Source organism: Ranitomeya variabilis, chromosome 1 (genome assembly GCF_051348905.1).
Source record: "Ranitomeya variabilis isolate aRanVar5 chromosome 1, aRanVar5.hap1, whole genome shotgun sequence".
NCBI classification, from domain to species: Eukaryota; Metazoa; Chordata; class Amphibia; order Anura; family Dendrobatidae; genus Ranitomeya; species Ranitomeya variabilis.
Window position 1 is genome coordinate 47,149,685 of NC_135232.1, and position 17,708 is coordinate 47,167,392.

Below are 17,708 nucleotides of genomic sequence, written 5' to 3' on the forward strand. Positions count from 1 at the left end.
TGAGTACATATTTGTGCTTATATGAGTACACATGAGTATATATGATTATATAGGAGTATATATGCAAGTGAGATCTATATGATATATATTTCCATCACAGTAGACAAGGTGAAAAATGTTTGCAGTCTCAAAATAAAAGTTTAAAACTTTATAAAAATAATAGAGATGAGCGAATCTATTAAAATTCAAATTTGCCGATGAACGTTCTTCAAATATTTGATTTGTGGCAAATAATATCTCACAAATTTGAAAACTGGAAAGCTTGCAATTTTTTTGTAAAATACTCATTGGCGAGAGGAGTGGGAGGAAACAGCTTAAACTTACAGGTGATCCCGCTGACTATAAGAGATGACACTTTGCACGTGAGAAAGGGAATCCTGATGACGATAAGAGTTTGAAGTGAAAGGGAAAGGACCACACTGATCATAAAATCTTAGACTCCATAGAATGTACTCTTATGCATCCTACCCTGGTTTCTTATTCTTTTTCTTTCAGCCCTCTAGATCTTATCCCGTTGATGTTGGTTAAGTGTCTAGTTAATTCACTGTTAGGTCAATATCCCTTCTGTGCAGTGTGTTGTGCCCCAAAATAATCTGGAAACTAATTTTGCAAAAGCATAAAGACATTTTTTTAGACAGAAACACTACATGATACCCATTGGGAGAACACTAATAGCCATCGAGAGCAAAAGACATTCTTAGAACAGTCACACCTGGAGCTTACTTACTGAAGAGGCCACAAAAGAAATCCCTGATAGGTGGGAATTTTATTCAAAGTTTGCATTGTGCTTCAGAACCTCCAGAGGTTAAAGATATCTCATCACAGACAATCATTTTAATATGGAAACTTGCATGGCAATTGGCTAATTATCATGGATTACACTCCCGAGATACCCGGCGAAGAAGCAAAATGAGCAAGCACTGCTGTAGTACATGGTGACCATTCAGATAAATGGCTTTGTATGTAATAATTGGCTGGCTGAAACCATCAGATCGAGAGTTGATACTTGTTATCAGATCTCCATCGTCTTTGGTGGAGGACCCTCTCCTGTATGTCAGTGATATGTCCAAATAATTATATAATTTTCATATCTTAAAGAGAAACTGACAGTTGATACATGCAAATTGCGAATAGTATGAATGAGAGCCAGGAATGTTTGTAGCATTTCACAGTAATCATAGTTTGAGGAGTCTGCCTGTGGACCATAAGCAGAGACTAAACCAGCCCAGCGGCACCCTGTCCAGGTTCTCATCGAACTGCTTGACTGAATTAACAGGTCTCTCCCAATGTACACATAAGGAAAGACCGCTGTTAATCACATGGAGCTGTGCAGAGAGACACCAGCCAGGGGCAGCACTAGACTAGTGACATCTCTCCTGTGGTCCCGGATATTTCAATTACGTTTTATTGAGCGTTTTCAAAAAAGCATACTTGGCTGCATTTGTTCAAACCTTTGGTTTGTGCAGCATGAATCAGCTGACTGATTCCCTTTACATATAGACATTTACATGTGGTCAACCCATCCAGATAATGGAAGCTACAATAGCCATCATTTTCAGCTTGGTGCGTAGGATGTGGGATGGTATATAGATCCCCCAACAAATAGAAGAGTTCATAATTTATTCCTTCGAGAGCACCTAATATTTTTTCGGAAAAATTCTTGTACCTCTTTCCAACTAGTTTCTTGTGCTCTACAATGTGGCTGAAGCTCTCCACCCCAACTCAAAGGAACCAAAAAGTACTGACCCTGTGATAAGGGACAGAAAGGGGAACCCGGAGGCTCTAGAAGATGTCCTGCTCCTGGATAACATTGCACATACACATCCTTCTTTCCATACTTTTCCGCCCGGGATTTTGCTTCTGTAACAAGGAACAAACTATTGCAATGCTGGTCTTTGCTTCCTACTAAAAAGAGAATGGGACCTCTGGCTTTCTCCAGGGGAATTATAGAGTCCTGGAATTCTGGTTTTCTTGGATCTCCTGCTACGTTGGTAAAACCGTAAGACCAAAAGTCTGTGCTCAGAATTCTTTCCCTTTTTAAGGGTATGGGTTTCATAATCTGATCACCATAAACTATGTTGACACCATTCACGGCATTGGATCCACTGATGCATACTGTAGCAGCGACCTGAGGCAGGAAGGACGCCATAGCCAAAGCTATCTCAGCTCCTCTACATATACCGATCACTCCAACTCCATCACCTGACACCTAAAAAGTAGAATGTTTTGTCACATTAATTCATAAATCTATAGGTTAATAATTTGGTGTACAGTGAATGGAGCAAATTCAATCTTTCAGCAGTTTCTGGTCATTGATACTGCCACTGCTTTATGGCAGTAATATTGGGTTTAGCCAACCAATCAAATTAATGGCTGGGCAAGTATAACTTGGCCAAACTGGTCTATGACAGTGATCGCTAGACAGAGGTCCCCATATATGATGTCTATGTGTCCTAGTGATTACCACAGGAAAACTTTAACACTAAAATTTAAAGGGGTTGTTCAATTGTTCAATTTGGGAAATTTTGAGGGACGGGTCCTCTACACTCAAAGTCCCCATCTTTTGAGTGGAGGACAATGGAGGAGCAGTCCTGTCCTGCATTTCACACACAAGCCCTATTGGTATTAATAGGTATAGTGAAATACATAATTTCTTCCTGTGGTGGAAAATAAACACTTACTGTGAGGTTTACCCACAGATCACAGCTGGAGATCATAGAAGGAAATACTTTGTGATCACTGCCTTTTTAATAGAATCATTCAGAGAAAATTTTAATAAAAGGGGTTATCCAAGAATTTAATTTAGTTTTTCTTATAGTCTTAAAATCCATCAAAATTTGCCATCATGCTTTCAAATAACACAGGTCTGCAGGGGTAAAATTGAATGAAGAGTAAGAGGCGATTTTTATATACTTTCGATCTGATCTCAGCAAAATTAATTTAAAAACTCCATCACGTACAGTTTTTTTCACAAATGATGACTCCATAATCTTTTCCTTGTACCATACGTGAACCCTTACGTGAACCCAATGTTCCAGCAGCTTTATGAAGGCTAACTATAATTCTTATGTGGCTCTCGGTGAAAATAAGTTTGACACCCCTTCTGTAGATAATGGCCCAGTTGCAATTCATTTATAGTTTTGTGTGGGAGGCGAACAGTACTGGTACTTCTGCTTTTGCTCTGCTTTATCTGTCACACAGCTAGGGCATATCTAGAGGGAAAGATAGCTGCACCCGCTTTGACAGCAACAGGTTTACAGTGCCTATGTCCACTCTCTGTAGTGAGGATGGTGTAATCATACATGCGACGTATCACTGGAAATTAAGAAAAGGATATCTACTATAGAAGAATAGCAGGTGTCTACTGAGCATGTGAGACCTGTCATTAATGAACTACAGGACTTATCCATAGACAACCAAGAGTTCAAAAGCCTCTGAAATTCAGGTTTTCAGGGGGTGATATCTGGAACAGTGAGCTTTTTTTAGTACTTGATTGAACTTGACAACTTTATTTATTTCAGGATTGTAAGCCACTGATCTACAATTAATATTATATAAACAACCCTTTAATGACATGTTAACGCTTCGAAGAAATCCATAATGCGTAAGACTCGCTGACATGTTTCTAATAAAAATTTTAACTTACTTTTGGATGATTACATAGAAACTGAGCGGCTTCTTCAAAATATTTTAAATCCACTTCACCGAGGAACATAGGTAAATCATCATAAGCAAAATAAGCCAGTGCAAGAGAGGCGAACCCACGGCTGGCCAGGAGGCTACTGCGAAACTCTAGTAGACCACCAACACCTCCAAACATATCAATAATTCCCACAAAGGGTCCTTCACCTAAAGAGAAGAAAAAATGGAAAAAAATGGATTCTACAATATTGAAGCCCAGAAAAAGAGAGTTTCACTTTTTTATCTATTCAAAAATGTATTGAAAATTGGTCTCACCACCATGCATGTTTTAGATCTGCTTCATACAGGGACGGTAAAAGAAAATGGAAAGCATAAAGTTTGGAATTATATAACTGGACAATAGGAGAGTGGGAGTTTTGATAGATCCTATAGCTGACTCGTAGTTTAGAAGGCAGCTCTGGAGTTGTCAATCGCCTTCCAAATCTTTATCTGAGGAATAGAGGTCTTGTCTGTAATGTGAAGATGGTGGTGACCCCCAGTCACATGATCTGAACATTTTTTTTATTTGCAAGGGGAATATCACCTTTGAGAGGTGTGTCAACTCACCAGAGCGGTATAATTGTGTCCGTCTGCATCTACACCAGTATAACACTGTACCTGTTGTAAATAGGTTTGCTTCTGTGCAGTAATGTTGTTATTCATCACATGTTGCTGTTGCCTAAGCATTACTGAAAGACTGTTATATAATTATAAAATGTCAGACATGGGACTGCAATGTGACTGATGTGAAACACAAGAAGAGGACATGTGGCCATCTTAAGGGCAGTCTGCATCTAATGAGAACAGGGAGATGATGTGCTGGAGAGGAATCCAACAACATCCTCTCATGGAAGCACCTCACAGACCAGAGAAGCGTCAGATTGTAGCTGAACTTAACTGTGACCAGAACCTGTCCAGATGTGAGGAGATTTCTGTCAGGAAAAAGATGGAAAAGGCCGGGACCTAGTGTGAGAGGCATTGGACGCTGCTGATGAGTTAAGTCACAAGCATCAACAGTACGACTCACCTGTTGGAGAGACATCACATCTGTCCGTATACACCAATTGTTTGTCCGGAGCAGACCCACGTCGATAAAAACACTGAGGCCTACTGCTCAGTCACAGTAAGCAATCGTGCATGCACCACAGTACATTCTGACGCCAAAAGACTGAAGGCTGAGATAGAGCCTGTTGTTAGATAGTTAGGCATATTGACTGTTCAGGCCACGTTTATTGCCAAAATCAGCATCCAGAACTTTCAGATTTGTTGCCACATTTCCTGTTTATTTCCTGTTTATTTCATAACTAAGAATCCTAATCTAAACCTAGATGCCAAGACAGCACGCAATTGATTGTAGACTAAACTTGAACTTTCTTTTGTTTCAGGACAGGGAGTTTTTGTGGAGCATTATAATACTGGGCAGGTGTTCTACTTCTGTAGACTTTGTTCACGGCTAATTCACTGATACAGATGGTTAATTTTGTGATATTTTCAATATAATTGTGGACGGACTATTCCTCTGAGTTCATTGAGGTCAGATTGGGATGAGAGAGGGATATTTGATTTTGGACTAGAAGTGAATGTTTGTAAGATTGTAAACTGCTGTGCTGAACTGCAGGCGAGCCCATACATTACACCCACACAATTGACCCAGTCTCCAGGGTGTAAACAGGTAACCAGCGGCCGACTTATATAGGCACACCAGTAGGTAGATTTATAGGAAATCCAGTAGGTATAGATCGTTTGGGTGCCATGCTGTACAGCACAGGAGTTTCAGCCTTCTGGCTAAATGTCTGTATAATGTATTTTTTAATGTTTTCTATTGTCTGGTGAAATTACCCTCATAACTAAGTAAAATAGTTAGAGAGCAGATTGGGTATGAGTTGTTTTTTCTCGCCTCTGACTCCGCTGCATCCTGAAGAACACAGACCAGTACATGACTTACAAATGCTTGGAGTTTAATTTTTGTTGTAATCCACAGAGGCGTTGCAGTGGTGTGCTTAATACATTTGCAGGATGTTCAGGTGATCATTCTCACTTACTACACAGTGGGAGAAGAGAGTTGGAAATGCTGCTACTTCCATGTGTATAGAAATATTCACTGCTAGGACTCTTCATTTAACAGAAAACATGTCAGAAGAGATAGAAGAGAGAGGTAAAGCTTGAGAGACGATTGGGCAGACCAGCACTTTTCCTATCACTTAACCAGAGGGGTGAAGACGTTGGAGATGGGCACTACAGATGTCTGTGGAACGTCTTAGCTTGAAAAGTCCTGTGATCACAGCTGCATCAGCACTTATTTAAATGATGTTTCCCATGTTTTAAAGTATCTACATTCATATCAAGAGGCTATGCCATCAGTTTATGTTCAACAGGGGCACAGTATCTGTGTCTCCAAGCAATCTCGAGAACTGATGTAGGGCTGACTCCCTTTTTTTTCCTGACCAACTGGAGCCAGCCGTATTCACTTAAACAGAAATGATCAGGTCATTTAAATGTAGTAGTCTAATAGTATCTGGAAGTAGGGCTTGGGCAGCTCTTTCAAGATATGTAATTTTTATTCCAGCTCGTAGCCCAATTGTGTTGTTGTAAGCCCAGGACAAATGTATTGTCTAGCGCTGGCAATTCATTCATCCCTCTTAAATAAGTCCTATAGAGTGCATATTATGTTGAGCACTGGTTACTAGTACATCATGTAGTAATCATGCATCTCTTTTCCCTGAATTATTTATATAATGACTGGTATGGGTAATTGCCCATTATTACCTACCAGGTGGCAGAAAAAGTGCTCCTCGTATCCGTCCTTCTCGTATTAATATTCTCTGGACTCCGGGAGCAGCGTACCATCTTTCAATGACCTTGGTGGCAGCAGGAAAATCATCAGGAACATTGAACTCCAACGAGGAATATAGCTCGATATGAACCAAGAAAGGACTTCCCACAACATCACGTTTATTCAGTTTTTTAAATGGAATTTTTGATTTAAGAGCCCAGAATAAGCCCATAGGACACACTCCATGGAAGTCTCCACCAGTGGCCGGAGTTTTCTCCAAATCCACCTTCCCTTCCATGTCTGTCTTGTAGAAAGCCCTGGAGTGAAATATTTCCCCTTTCTCATCCTTCAGCCATGCTCCTAGAGTGATTACCTGGTCGGGAGGAAGGCCCCAAGCTCGGATTTTCACTGGTTCATCCACCAATGAGATCTCAGGAGAGATTGCTAAGCCAACCATATCTGAAGATCAATGAGTCTTGAATGGGAGACAAATATCAAGAAAACACAATTAAAATTACAGGCTTTAAGACAAGAATTTACTCTCATCGAGTTTTCACATGCAACACTTCATACTATCAACCTGAATCCTACTTTGTACTGATGAGGAGCAAGAAAACACTAGTGGCGTTCTCCCCTAACAGATGTACAGATGGACAGGGTGTCTAAAACAACGTGAAAGGGTTTCTTTGTACACAATTTAGGAGAAAACAATAAAAAAGGGTTGTTGACGTGGAATAAACAAAACTGTTGTAAAAATTAAGTTATCATGGGAAGCCTGCACCATCTACATGAGTTCTCTAAGATTTACGCCTACACCACAGGGTGGCAGAAATATTAGATGTCCCGGAAACTGCTCAACCTGCCATACTATACATACATAACAGGAGCCATAACAACAGAGCAACTCTATTATCAACTGTGAGGCAGTGTCCCCTGCTGCAGCTAGGGGGCACTGTTTGTGCATGGCAATCGCAGGTGTAGCTGTGATTGCAATATGAGGCAGTGACTCATGTCACAGATAGGGGAGCTGTGTGTTCTCCCCAGGTTGTGCATGCACACGGATGAAGTCCGTAGGTGTGCATGGGAGTCACGGATTTCCAATCCGGATTTTCCGTGTGGCTGAAGGCCACAGGTTTGTGTGTGTTAAAAGCCCTGCAGTACGGGGTATCAGGTGTCAGGTGTGTGAGGTGCACGTCAGTGTCAGTCTGGTGTGTGCTGGTGTGCAGAGCAGAGGCCTGCAGAGTGCTGACTGAGTGCATGGAGGCAAAGGCCAGCAGAGCCAGCACCCAGGGCAGCTGAATGCCTGGCACCCGCAGCGTATACAGAGATGCAAGTCGTCCATGGTACTGGTCTCGGATGTGGACAGTCCTGAGCCCGGTGGGTGTCCTGTGACCCAAGGAGATGGATGTGGACAGTCCTGTGCCTGGAGGTGGATGTCCTGTACCTGAAAAAGGACTAGCATGTGTAACGATTGCAAACAGGTGGATATGGTGCCCGGCTGCTATCCAGAGGATATCCTGGGCTGTGTACAGCTGTGCGAGTAAAGAGACTGTGATACAGCGATACAGGACACCCACATGAACTAGTTGGAGGGGGCTGGCATGTGTAGTGTCTGCAACATATGAGGCTGTGTATATGAAGACTGTAATATGGCGTATGGTCACCCAGGGAAACTGGACAAGGGTAGTCTGGCCTGTTTAGGGACTGCAGTTTAAAGCCATATGATATGTATTGCTATGAACTGGTGTGAACTGAACAATGATAAATTACACTGAAGTTATATGCACCTACTGTATTCTCACCCATCCCTTGTAGATTGTAAGCCTTCGCGGGCAGGGTCCTCTCTCCTCCTGTACCAGTTATGACTTGTATTGTTTAAGATTATTGTACTTGTTTTTATTATGTATACCCCTCCTCACATGTAAAGCGCCATGGAATAAATGGCGCTATAACAATAAATAATAATAATATGCGTTTGTGTGAATTGGACTTTAATGCTGTGAGGAAACACATTAAAGAGACTTTTGTGTTGGAACTTTGTGGGTCAATGCCTCTTCACTACGTACGATGCTGCTACAATCTTACACAACCCACAACATGTCACATTACATGGCAATGATGCCATGTGCTAATACAGCAGCCAGAAAAGGCATCTTTTAAAGGGGCTGTATGACTGTATCAAAGCTGGCTGTTGGATTAGAGTTGGCCTCCAATGTGGGTGCTCTGATCTGCAGATATTGGCATATGTCCTGGGTCCCGGTTAGAGAGGAGCGAATATTTCAATGTTCGGTTCGGATTATGATCCCCGAATTTGCAATATTCAGTGATTAATTCGTCAAATATTCACCGAACATAACTGAGCGCCATTCAGCTCAATGGGAGGCAAAAAAAGCATACACAACACCTTATAATGTCCCCAAATGCTGCCAAAACATCAAATTATGGGCAGACACCAGGTTAGTGGCCTCAATTCACCAACAGTACTAATTGTAGCATGGCACTGCAGCAATCAGCCAGGCATGATGTATCGGGGTCTGGGACAGCATTTACAGCTTTCAATTGAACGTCACAGTAAGACGAAGTGGGTGAGGGATTTATGTAGGTCCCTTGTGCTGGGATCCCTGATACCACATGCAACAGCTCAACCTGCTTTTATACTCAGCCACACTCAGGTGGCACAAATATTATATACATTCCGTAGACTATTATTGTTAGAAAAATCTAAGGATAGTAACATGGTGTCAAGGAAGTGGAGGCCTGACAATCTTGGAGGCCTACTGTTACAAGTAACACGCAAGAAGGAGACCCCACCAGGAGTCTACACATTTACAAAAATTAGTGGCAGACACCAACAAAGTGGCATCAACTGCAATGAAGTAGAATTAGTATAACAGGGACCGACACCTCTTCCACTGCAGCCAACCCAGCAGATGGAGACAGTAACGGGCAAGGTGGTTGAATCACTGTTCCTTCTCCCTCTGAAAGCCTGGAAGGGGCATAACTAGGTGGCCTACTAATTCCCTACTCAGACAAGTGGCAACAGGCAAAAATTGCGACCCAAGGAGGTACAAAAAGGTGGCAACAGGTGCTACTCCATGTCTGACCTACAGAATATGGTGGCTGACACCCTACAGATGGGAAAGCTGCTATGGCCCAAAGGAGATATGAAAAATACAGGAAGGCACTGTAAGTACTCTGGAACCACGGGTGCAGATGGGACCGGCTGAAGAACAGAAAAGCACTGGCAGGTGTGGACTGGACTGTTAGACAGATGGGCCCTGGCAGGTACGATCTGGACCAGCTGATGGGCAGAACAGATAATACAGGTACCACCAGAAGGGCAGACAGACAGGTGAGAGAAGATGGGTACAGGGTAGGCTTGCAGACAGGCAGACCTGTGGAACCTGACAGCTAGCAAGTATGCAAGGAAAACTAACAACATAGCTCAGGCACCTCCATATTGGGGCAGAAGCCTTAAATAGAAGGTGTCATCCAGCTATAGGTTGGGAATACCTTAGGTTGATGAGGGTCATTTCTTTAAGAGGGAGGGAGCCCGCAGGTGCACCCTCTAAGCATAGTTCCTGGTTCGACAACTGAACCTTGTTGGACACCGACACATAGGGGACAAGGTGAGGAGGTGGGGTGAGTGAGAGACAATGAATGTCTTGTCTGTTAGGTATCAGAAAATCCAACAAAGAGCCAAGTATGTAATGTCAACAGATCAGAAAGTCTGTAGTAAGGGGGAATGGTCCACTGTGTCAAAGACAGATGCCAGGTCCAGGAGGAGGAGGACAAACTCGCATTGCTTTCATTTGGCAGTTAGTAGGTCGTTGGTGACTTTAGTCAGGGAAGTTTCAGTGGAATGATGCGGTTTGAATTCAGATTGTAAGCAGTAAAAGAGGGAGCAAGAGGAGAGGTGGGAAGACAGTTCAAAATGGATTTGTTGTTCCAATAGTTTGGAGGCATAGGGGAGAAATTATATGGGGCAATAGGTAGACACAGAGGATGGGTCAAGGATGGGTTTTTTGAGGATGGGTGTGATTGAGGTATGTTTCAATCAGGATGGAAGACACCAGTTGTTATTGACAGGTTGAAGAGGTGAGTTAGGTTTGTGATGACGACTGTGGTAAATGGTTGGAATGAGGTGGGACGTTTTCGTATCAAGATCACAGGTGATGAGGCAAAGTATTCAGCTGAGATGATAGGAGAGGGAGGGAGAACTGGTGGACGCAGGAAAGAATTGAAAGTACTGAATAGCTGTTAAGGGTTGTGAGACAGGTATGATATAAGCGATGAGAAGTCGGTTTGATTTGCTGCAGTTAGAATTATCACAGCATTTTTACAACTTCTGCCACTGGATTGACAACCCCGCTCCCTTTCTTTGACATCTGTACAACAGTATGTTTTGTAGATGGTGTCCAGAAGAACATGTGTTCCAGTAGATGGCAAGTCTGCATCAAGTGGCCTCTGCTCTTCTTCCTTCCAAAGTACAGTCCTCAGTAGTGTTGAGCATTCCGATACCGCAAGTATCGGGCATCGGCCGATACTTGCCGGTATCGGAATTCCGATACCGAGATCCGATACTTTTGTGGTATCGGGAATCGGTATCGGGATTAATATCAATGTGTAAAAGAAAGAATTAAAATAAAAAATAGGGACATACTCACCTCTCCGGCGCAGCCTGGACTTTACCGACGTAACCGGGAGCCGTTGTACCTAAGAATGCACGCTTGAAGGGCCTTAGATGATGTCACGGCGCTCTGATTGGTCCGTAGCGGTCGCGTGACCGCTACGTGACCAATCACAAAGCCGTGATGTCACCTAAGGTCTTTCAAGTGCTTGAAAGACCTTAGGTGACGTCATGGCTTTGTGATTGGTCGCGTAGCGGTCACGCGACCGCTACGCGACCATTCAGAAGCTGCGGATGTCTTCTAAGGTATTTCAAGCGCTTGAAAGACCTTAGGTGACGTCACGACTTTGTGATTGGTCGTGTAGCGGTCACGCGACCGCTACGGACCAATCAGAGCGCCGTGACGTCATCTAAGGCCCTTCAAGCGCGCATTCTTAGGTACAACGGCTCCCGGTTATGGCGGTAAAGTCCAGGGCGCGTCAGAGGGTGAGTATATCCCTATTTTTTATTTTAATTCTTTCTTTTACACATTGATATGGATCCCAGGGCCTGAAGGAGAGTTTCCTCTCCTTCAGACCCTGAAAACCATACAGGATACCGTCCGATACTTGGTGTCCCATTGACTTGTATTGGTATCGGGTATCGGTATCGGATTAGATCCGATACTTTGCCGGTATCGGACGATACTTTCCGATACCAATACTTTCAAGTATCGGACGGTATCGCTCAACACTAGTCCTCAGTGGTGGCATCCAATTACCCTTTTTTGCCTCACATCACAACTCTCCAAGTGCCTAACTGACTGTTAGGAACCACATATGGCTGTCTGCAGATCTATTCACACATTGTATGCCATGTGTTATGATCCGGTGGCCTTGGAGCCGCATGAGACTTTCTCTGGAGAAGGTGGAACCTGTACTGACTGCAACCCTAAACTGACACCGCAACTAGAAGTAGCCGTGAGGTGTACCTAGCACATCCTAGACACCTCAACACAGCCAGAGGACTAAATAACCCTATAGATGGAAATGGGAATTCTATCTTGCCTCAGAGCAGAAACCCCAAAGGATAGGCAGCCCCCCACAAATATTGACTGTGAATATTATAGTAAAGACACACACAGGCAGAAAAACAGGATTTAGTAAAAGAGGCACTTCTAGCTAAATAGTAAAGGATAGGACAGAGTACTAAGCGGTCAGTATTAAAACCCTAAAAATATCCACAGCAGAAAATACAAAAATTCCACATCTAACTAAAGACATAGAATGTATATCTGCATCTCCAGAGAATCCAGCATGACTGAAAAAATCCAAACAAGTCTAAGCTGGACAAGAAAAAACAATGAATTGTTCTGAATTATAAAGCACACTGCATGTGTGCTGCAGAAAAATAAACCAGAGACTTATCTTGGCTGAATTGGCAGCAGGGCAGAAGGAACCAGACAGAGATGTAAACCCTCCAAGAACAATGGACAACTGGCAAAGGCTAAAGGATCCTGCACACCTAAATACCCCAGCAAAGCTGAAATCAGCAGGAACACCTGCCCAGGATTTACAACCCAGAGACAACTGCATTACCACCAACAACCACCGGAGGGAACCCAAGAGCAGAATTCACAACAGCCATGGGCATAGAAAGTGTACTCTAAAGATTCACAGAGTCAAGAGGAGGAAATCATCTGCACCAATGTCCACATTTTTTATCACTTTGTTACATGGCTGAATGAAGTTTGGCCTGAGCATAAACCAAACCCTCATCAACAGAAGTTAACCCTGTTGAGTGAAGGTGATCCATTTGTTATGAGAGGCAGATATTTGAGGCGCCTGTGGACTTTACTTGGCTATGAAGGCAGGAAGAGGAGGAGGGTGACTCTCATGGCGACGAGTGGGAGAACAGAGAGGATAACGATGATGTGTTAGATCACACTTGGTGTAAACCCAGAGGAATTCAGCTGTGTAGCTCATCAGAGGAGAAGTAGGAGAAAGAGGAGGAGGTTACGTAGACACAGAGTTATGCAACCCCGATAACCAATGCATCCTGAGGCCCAACTCTGGCAGTGGACAGCAGTGTTCGTGGTTCTGCAGTTGCCTAACTTGTGTCTTCTTTTCTGGCCAGCAAAAATCTAAAAAATCATGTTATCTGTCAACTTTTTTAAAAAAACAGCCTAGTAGAGTAAAAAACAGAAGAAATAATTTCAGTACTATGTGCATGACTTGGCACATGCATGATCAACATGCATTAATCTGGTAATGTCACTGTGCTAAAATGCAGAGTAGCGGGTTTCGCCATCCACCGTCCACCCGATCAACCGCATCTTCTGATTCTTCCTCCTCCCTCACCGTGGCAAGTGTTGTTACACAGGTCTCTTGCCAAAGAACCTCCAATTGTTTACCCCCTACAGTTGTGGTAACGTAGAGTGTTGTGAATTTACCTTTGTGGCTCCCTCTAGTGGTTACTAGTGATTTGACTCTGGGAATGTCTGCCATCCCTCGTATGCTCACCTGGGTCGTTAGGTCAGGGGTGTTGCTATATAAGCTCCCTGGACCTTCAGTTCAATGCCTGGCAACGTTGTAATCAGAGCTAATCTGTTGTGCTCTTGTCTACTGATCCTGGTTCCTGCTACATTAAGCTAAGTCTGCTTTCATGTTTTTTGCTATTTGTTTTTGTTTGCATTTTTGTCCAGCTTGTACATAATCTGTATCCTAACCTTGCTGGAAGCTCTAGGGGGGCTGGAGTTCTCCCCCCGGGCCGTTAGACGGTTCGGGGGTTCTTGAATTTCCAGCGTGGATTTTTGTTAGGGTTTTTGTTGACCATATAAGTTATCTTACTACATTTTGCTATTAGTAAGTGGGCCTCTCTTTGCTAAACCTAGTTCATCTCTGTGTTTGTCATTTCCTCTTACCTCACCGTTATTATTTGTGGGGGGCTTGTATCCTACTTTTGGGGTCTTTTCTCTGGAGGCAAGAGAGGTCTTTGTTTTCCTCTTCCAGGGGTAGTTAGTTCTCCGGCTGGCGCGAGACATCTAGCGACCAACGTAGGCATGTTCCCCGGCTACTTCTAGTGTTGGCGTTAGGAGTAGTTATATGGTCATCCCAGTTACCACTGCCCTATGAGCTGGATTTTTGTACTTCGCAGACTTACTTATTCCTCTGAGACCCTCGCCATTGGGGTCATAACAGTAGAGCCTGTCAACTATTATGGAATTGGACATGCCTGCTGTTTTGACTGATCTTACATACTAAGCACACCCCATCTTTCTCAATCCATCCTAACATCTCTGCCTGCACCTCTGTCACAGTCCAGCAGCTTGTCATGTTCAGTCTACTCTACCCTGTGTCAGCACAGCAGCAAACCCTCGTTTGTGCAATTGGGCTCACGTAAAAGATTCTATTCTCCTACACATAGCAAACTTAACAGCTTGAATTTCACCATCTTCAATCTACTACTAATAATAACTAGGTATGAGCGAACGTGCTCGCCACTACTCGGTACTCGGACCAAAGTATTTCCGGGATTATTCCACGGGAGCTCGGGTCTCCTCCTTTTAATTTTGACACTTTTGAGAGTGCCAATCAGCATGTAGGGATTGTCTATCATGCACTGTAATACATCTTTGTTGTGGCATTACAGTGATTGGCTGGCCGCACAGCATCAACGGTTTTATAAGAGACTTGGCACCGCCCTGGTCGCCGCATTCTGCTGCTGACTCTAGTGTAGGGCGAGCTGCCGCTGAGATAGGGTCAGATTCTTACATTTATTAGTTAGTGTTGGTCTACTTGTGTTCAATCCACAAATCCTTATAAACCAAGAATCCTTTTTAGGGCTAATTCGGGGGTACATAGATTGCAGCGCTAGGTAGGCAGGGGAGTCTATGTGCACATATCCACTTCAGTGCAAGGCCGTCAGGTACTGTATGTGAGTATATAGGTCTCACTGCATACGTCAATAAGCTCCATTCCTGTCTGCTGCTGCATATTTTATATATACGTAGCTGCAGGTATCCGTGGCAATTTTTTTTTGCAGCTTATACCTGCTAATTTTATTACAAAGCAATCCATAGCCCCCTTTTTTCTACATTTATTTGCTTGGTCACGCTACAGATTACAGCCAGGTCATTGCAATACAAGAGCGTGAAAATCTAACAATTTAAATGGGTTTTTTGTCCCAGGCATCAGATGCAAGTGCGCAGAAAAATCTGGCCTTTTTTTTAGTACTATATTAGTTTTTGGAGTGTATTACAACATTTTTGGACACCATTTGGTGCCCCAAACATTTGTAGCTGGCAAAAAAATATTTAGGTACAGTTGTTACATTTATCGCTGTGATTTGTATGCCACATGCATCGCATATCATTCCACTAAATATTTTACAATTTTAGTACTCCAATTTTTTTTTTAGTGTCATAGCCTACTTATTGACACAATTTTGGTGGGCCCAAAAAAATCAAGGTCACATTTTGATCAGTCTGTTATCTCCGTCTGACGCCTGGTCTATCTGTGGTCTCCAAATTCTTGCTTTTCAGGCATACATTGCATTTTTTTTGGTCTGCTAGCCTTGTTCTACTCAGGAGGTCAGAACCCCCGCTTTGATGCGGGCTCCGACGGTGAGCCTGCATCAAAGCCGGGACATGTCAGCTGTTTTGAACAGCTGACATGTGCCCACAATAGCGGTGGGTGAAATCGCGATTCACCCGCCGCTATTAACTAGTTAAATGCCGCTGTCAAACGCTGACAGCGGCATTTAACCGGCGCTTTTCCCGTTTTCTAGTACACGAGATGTTAAAACCAATGATGTAGTTCAAAAGTACAACTTGTTTCGCAAAAAAAAAGCCCTCACATGCCCATATTGATGGAAAAATAAAAAAGTTATGGCTCTGGGAAGGAGGGGAGCGAAAAACGAACACGGAAAAACTGAAAATCCCAAAGTCATGAAGGGGTTAAGGCCACACAGTCTATTATCTCCGTCAGATGCCTGATGTATCTGTGGTGTCAAAATCCTCGCTTTGCAGGCATACATTGTATTTTTTTGTCTGCTAGCCTTGATTTTCTCAGTATTTAGTTGTTTAATTTTTTTTTTTTTTTTTTTAAAGGCCACATATTTAAACAGTCTATTATCTCCGTCAGACGCCTGGTGTATCTGTGGTGTCAAAATCCTCACTTTGCAGGCATAAATTGCACTGTTTTGTCTGCTAGCCTTGTTATACTCATTATTAGAGTTGAGTGACTTTTACTTTTTTAGGATCGAGTCGGGTTTCGCGAAACCCGACTTTGTCAAAAGTCGAGTCAGGTGAAATCGGGCCATTATTGCGAAAAGTCGGGGGCCGACTGAAACACGAAACCCAATGCAAGTCAATGGGGAATCAAAGTCGGCAGAGAGTGGAGGACAGGAAAACACCTACAGAGCCTATTTTAATGCCAAAAACATAAATTCTTATTACTGAAGCTTGTCAATCTTAATTTACTTTATAATAATAGTTAGGTATTGAAAATTGGGGGTCATTTGGCTAAAGTTGTGGGGGGTAGGGCTGGTTCAAGTTTTTCATGGGCCCAGGAAACGCAGACTACGTCACGGCGGTGGAGCAGGGAGAGGTAAGTATTTCAACTTTGCAAGTGCTGTGATCCTGAGCAAGCGGAGGGGGCCCACTCGTTCGCATTGGTACTGGCACAGGGCCCCTCAATGTACGGCGGTGTGTTTGACGGCAGGGGCACCTCGCACCGGCGGAGACACTTTTGCATACTATTAGTGGCCCTGTGCCAGTGATGTTGCCAACGAGTATGCCTCCCCACCTGATGAAGGAACCTGCACTTTCATCTGCACCTTCCTCTTTGTCCCCATGTAAGGCTAGTTTCACATTTGCGTTTAAATCTGCAACGTTTAAAACGCATCCGCAAGTGGTGGAAAAAACGCATATAAACGCTTACAAACGCGGCGGTTTTTTTGACGCATGCGTTGACGCATGCGGTTAAAAAAAGCCACGTTTGTACGCGTTTACATGCGTTTTTTCCTGCATTTGCGTTTTTGGTGCGCATGATGAGAAATTTCACAAGAGAAAAATCAAGATAACCAGACAACGCCAATGGGACTACAGAGGGCGTGTATTATGGAATCTCTATATATAGACCCTAGGGCTACTGAAATTTTAACAGTTTGCTACTGTATCCTGTGTCATGATGGATATTCGCATGGAGAGCTTTTATTTCAACCTGAATTTCAGCTTCAAACTGTTTCTTGCCTGTGCATTTGCTTGGGAGCAAGACAGAAATCGCCAAAGATGGTGAAGTAGACAACGTAGGCATTTTTGGAGGCACCCCATTATCGAACTACGTGAGAGCCGTGGAGCCTACCACACGCTCTGTTGTGAATTCCGTTCTTGGGCTCCCTCCGGTGGTTGTAAATGGCACTTTTGTGAATTCTGCCCTTTTGCTCCCTCCGGTGGTTTTAAGTGGAACTGCTGCTTCTTGGATTTAGCTTAGCAGCTGCTTCCACTGATCGTCTCTCATGCTCTGCTATTTAGCCTGGCTCTGATCTTCAGCCTGTGCCAGCTGTCAATGTTTCTTGGTTGGATTCAGATCTCTCCTTGGATTTCCTTGTTAGTCGGTCCAGTTCAGCAAAGATAAGTCCTTG

The 17,708-nt window shown here is 43.4% G+C and overlaps 2 protein-coding genes across 2 annotated transcripts in view; both read right to left on the reverse strand.

Annotated features, from left to right (window-relative positions):
• LOC143804742 (acyl-coenzyme A amino acid N-acyltransferase 1-like) overlaps positions 1-17,708 on the reverse strand; it is a 509,727-nt gene that overhangs the window by 189,940 nt on the left and 302,079 nt on the right. The gene's annotated exons all lie outside the window — the stretch shown is intronic.
• Positions 750-17,708, reverse strand: part of LOC143804731 (acyl-coenzyme A amino acid N-acyltransferase 1-like) — a 68,104-nt gene continuing 51,145 nt past the window's right edge. Inside the window, exons 2-4 of the mRNA XM_077283125.1 lie at positions 6,452-6,929; positions 3,647-3,849; positions 750-2,209 (exon numbers count right to left, since the gene is read on the reverse strand). Coding sequence (XP_077139240.1) covers positions 1,613-2,209; positions 3,647-3,849; positions 6,452-6,911 — 1,260 coding nt within the window. The 5' untranslated portion in view covers positions 6,912-6,929 and the 3' untranslated portion in view covers positions 750-1,612. The remainder of the gene's footprint in view (positions 2,210-3,646; positions 3,850-6,451; positions 6,930-17,708) is intronic.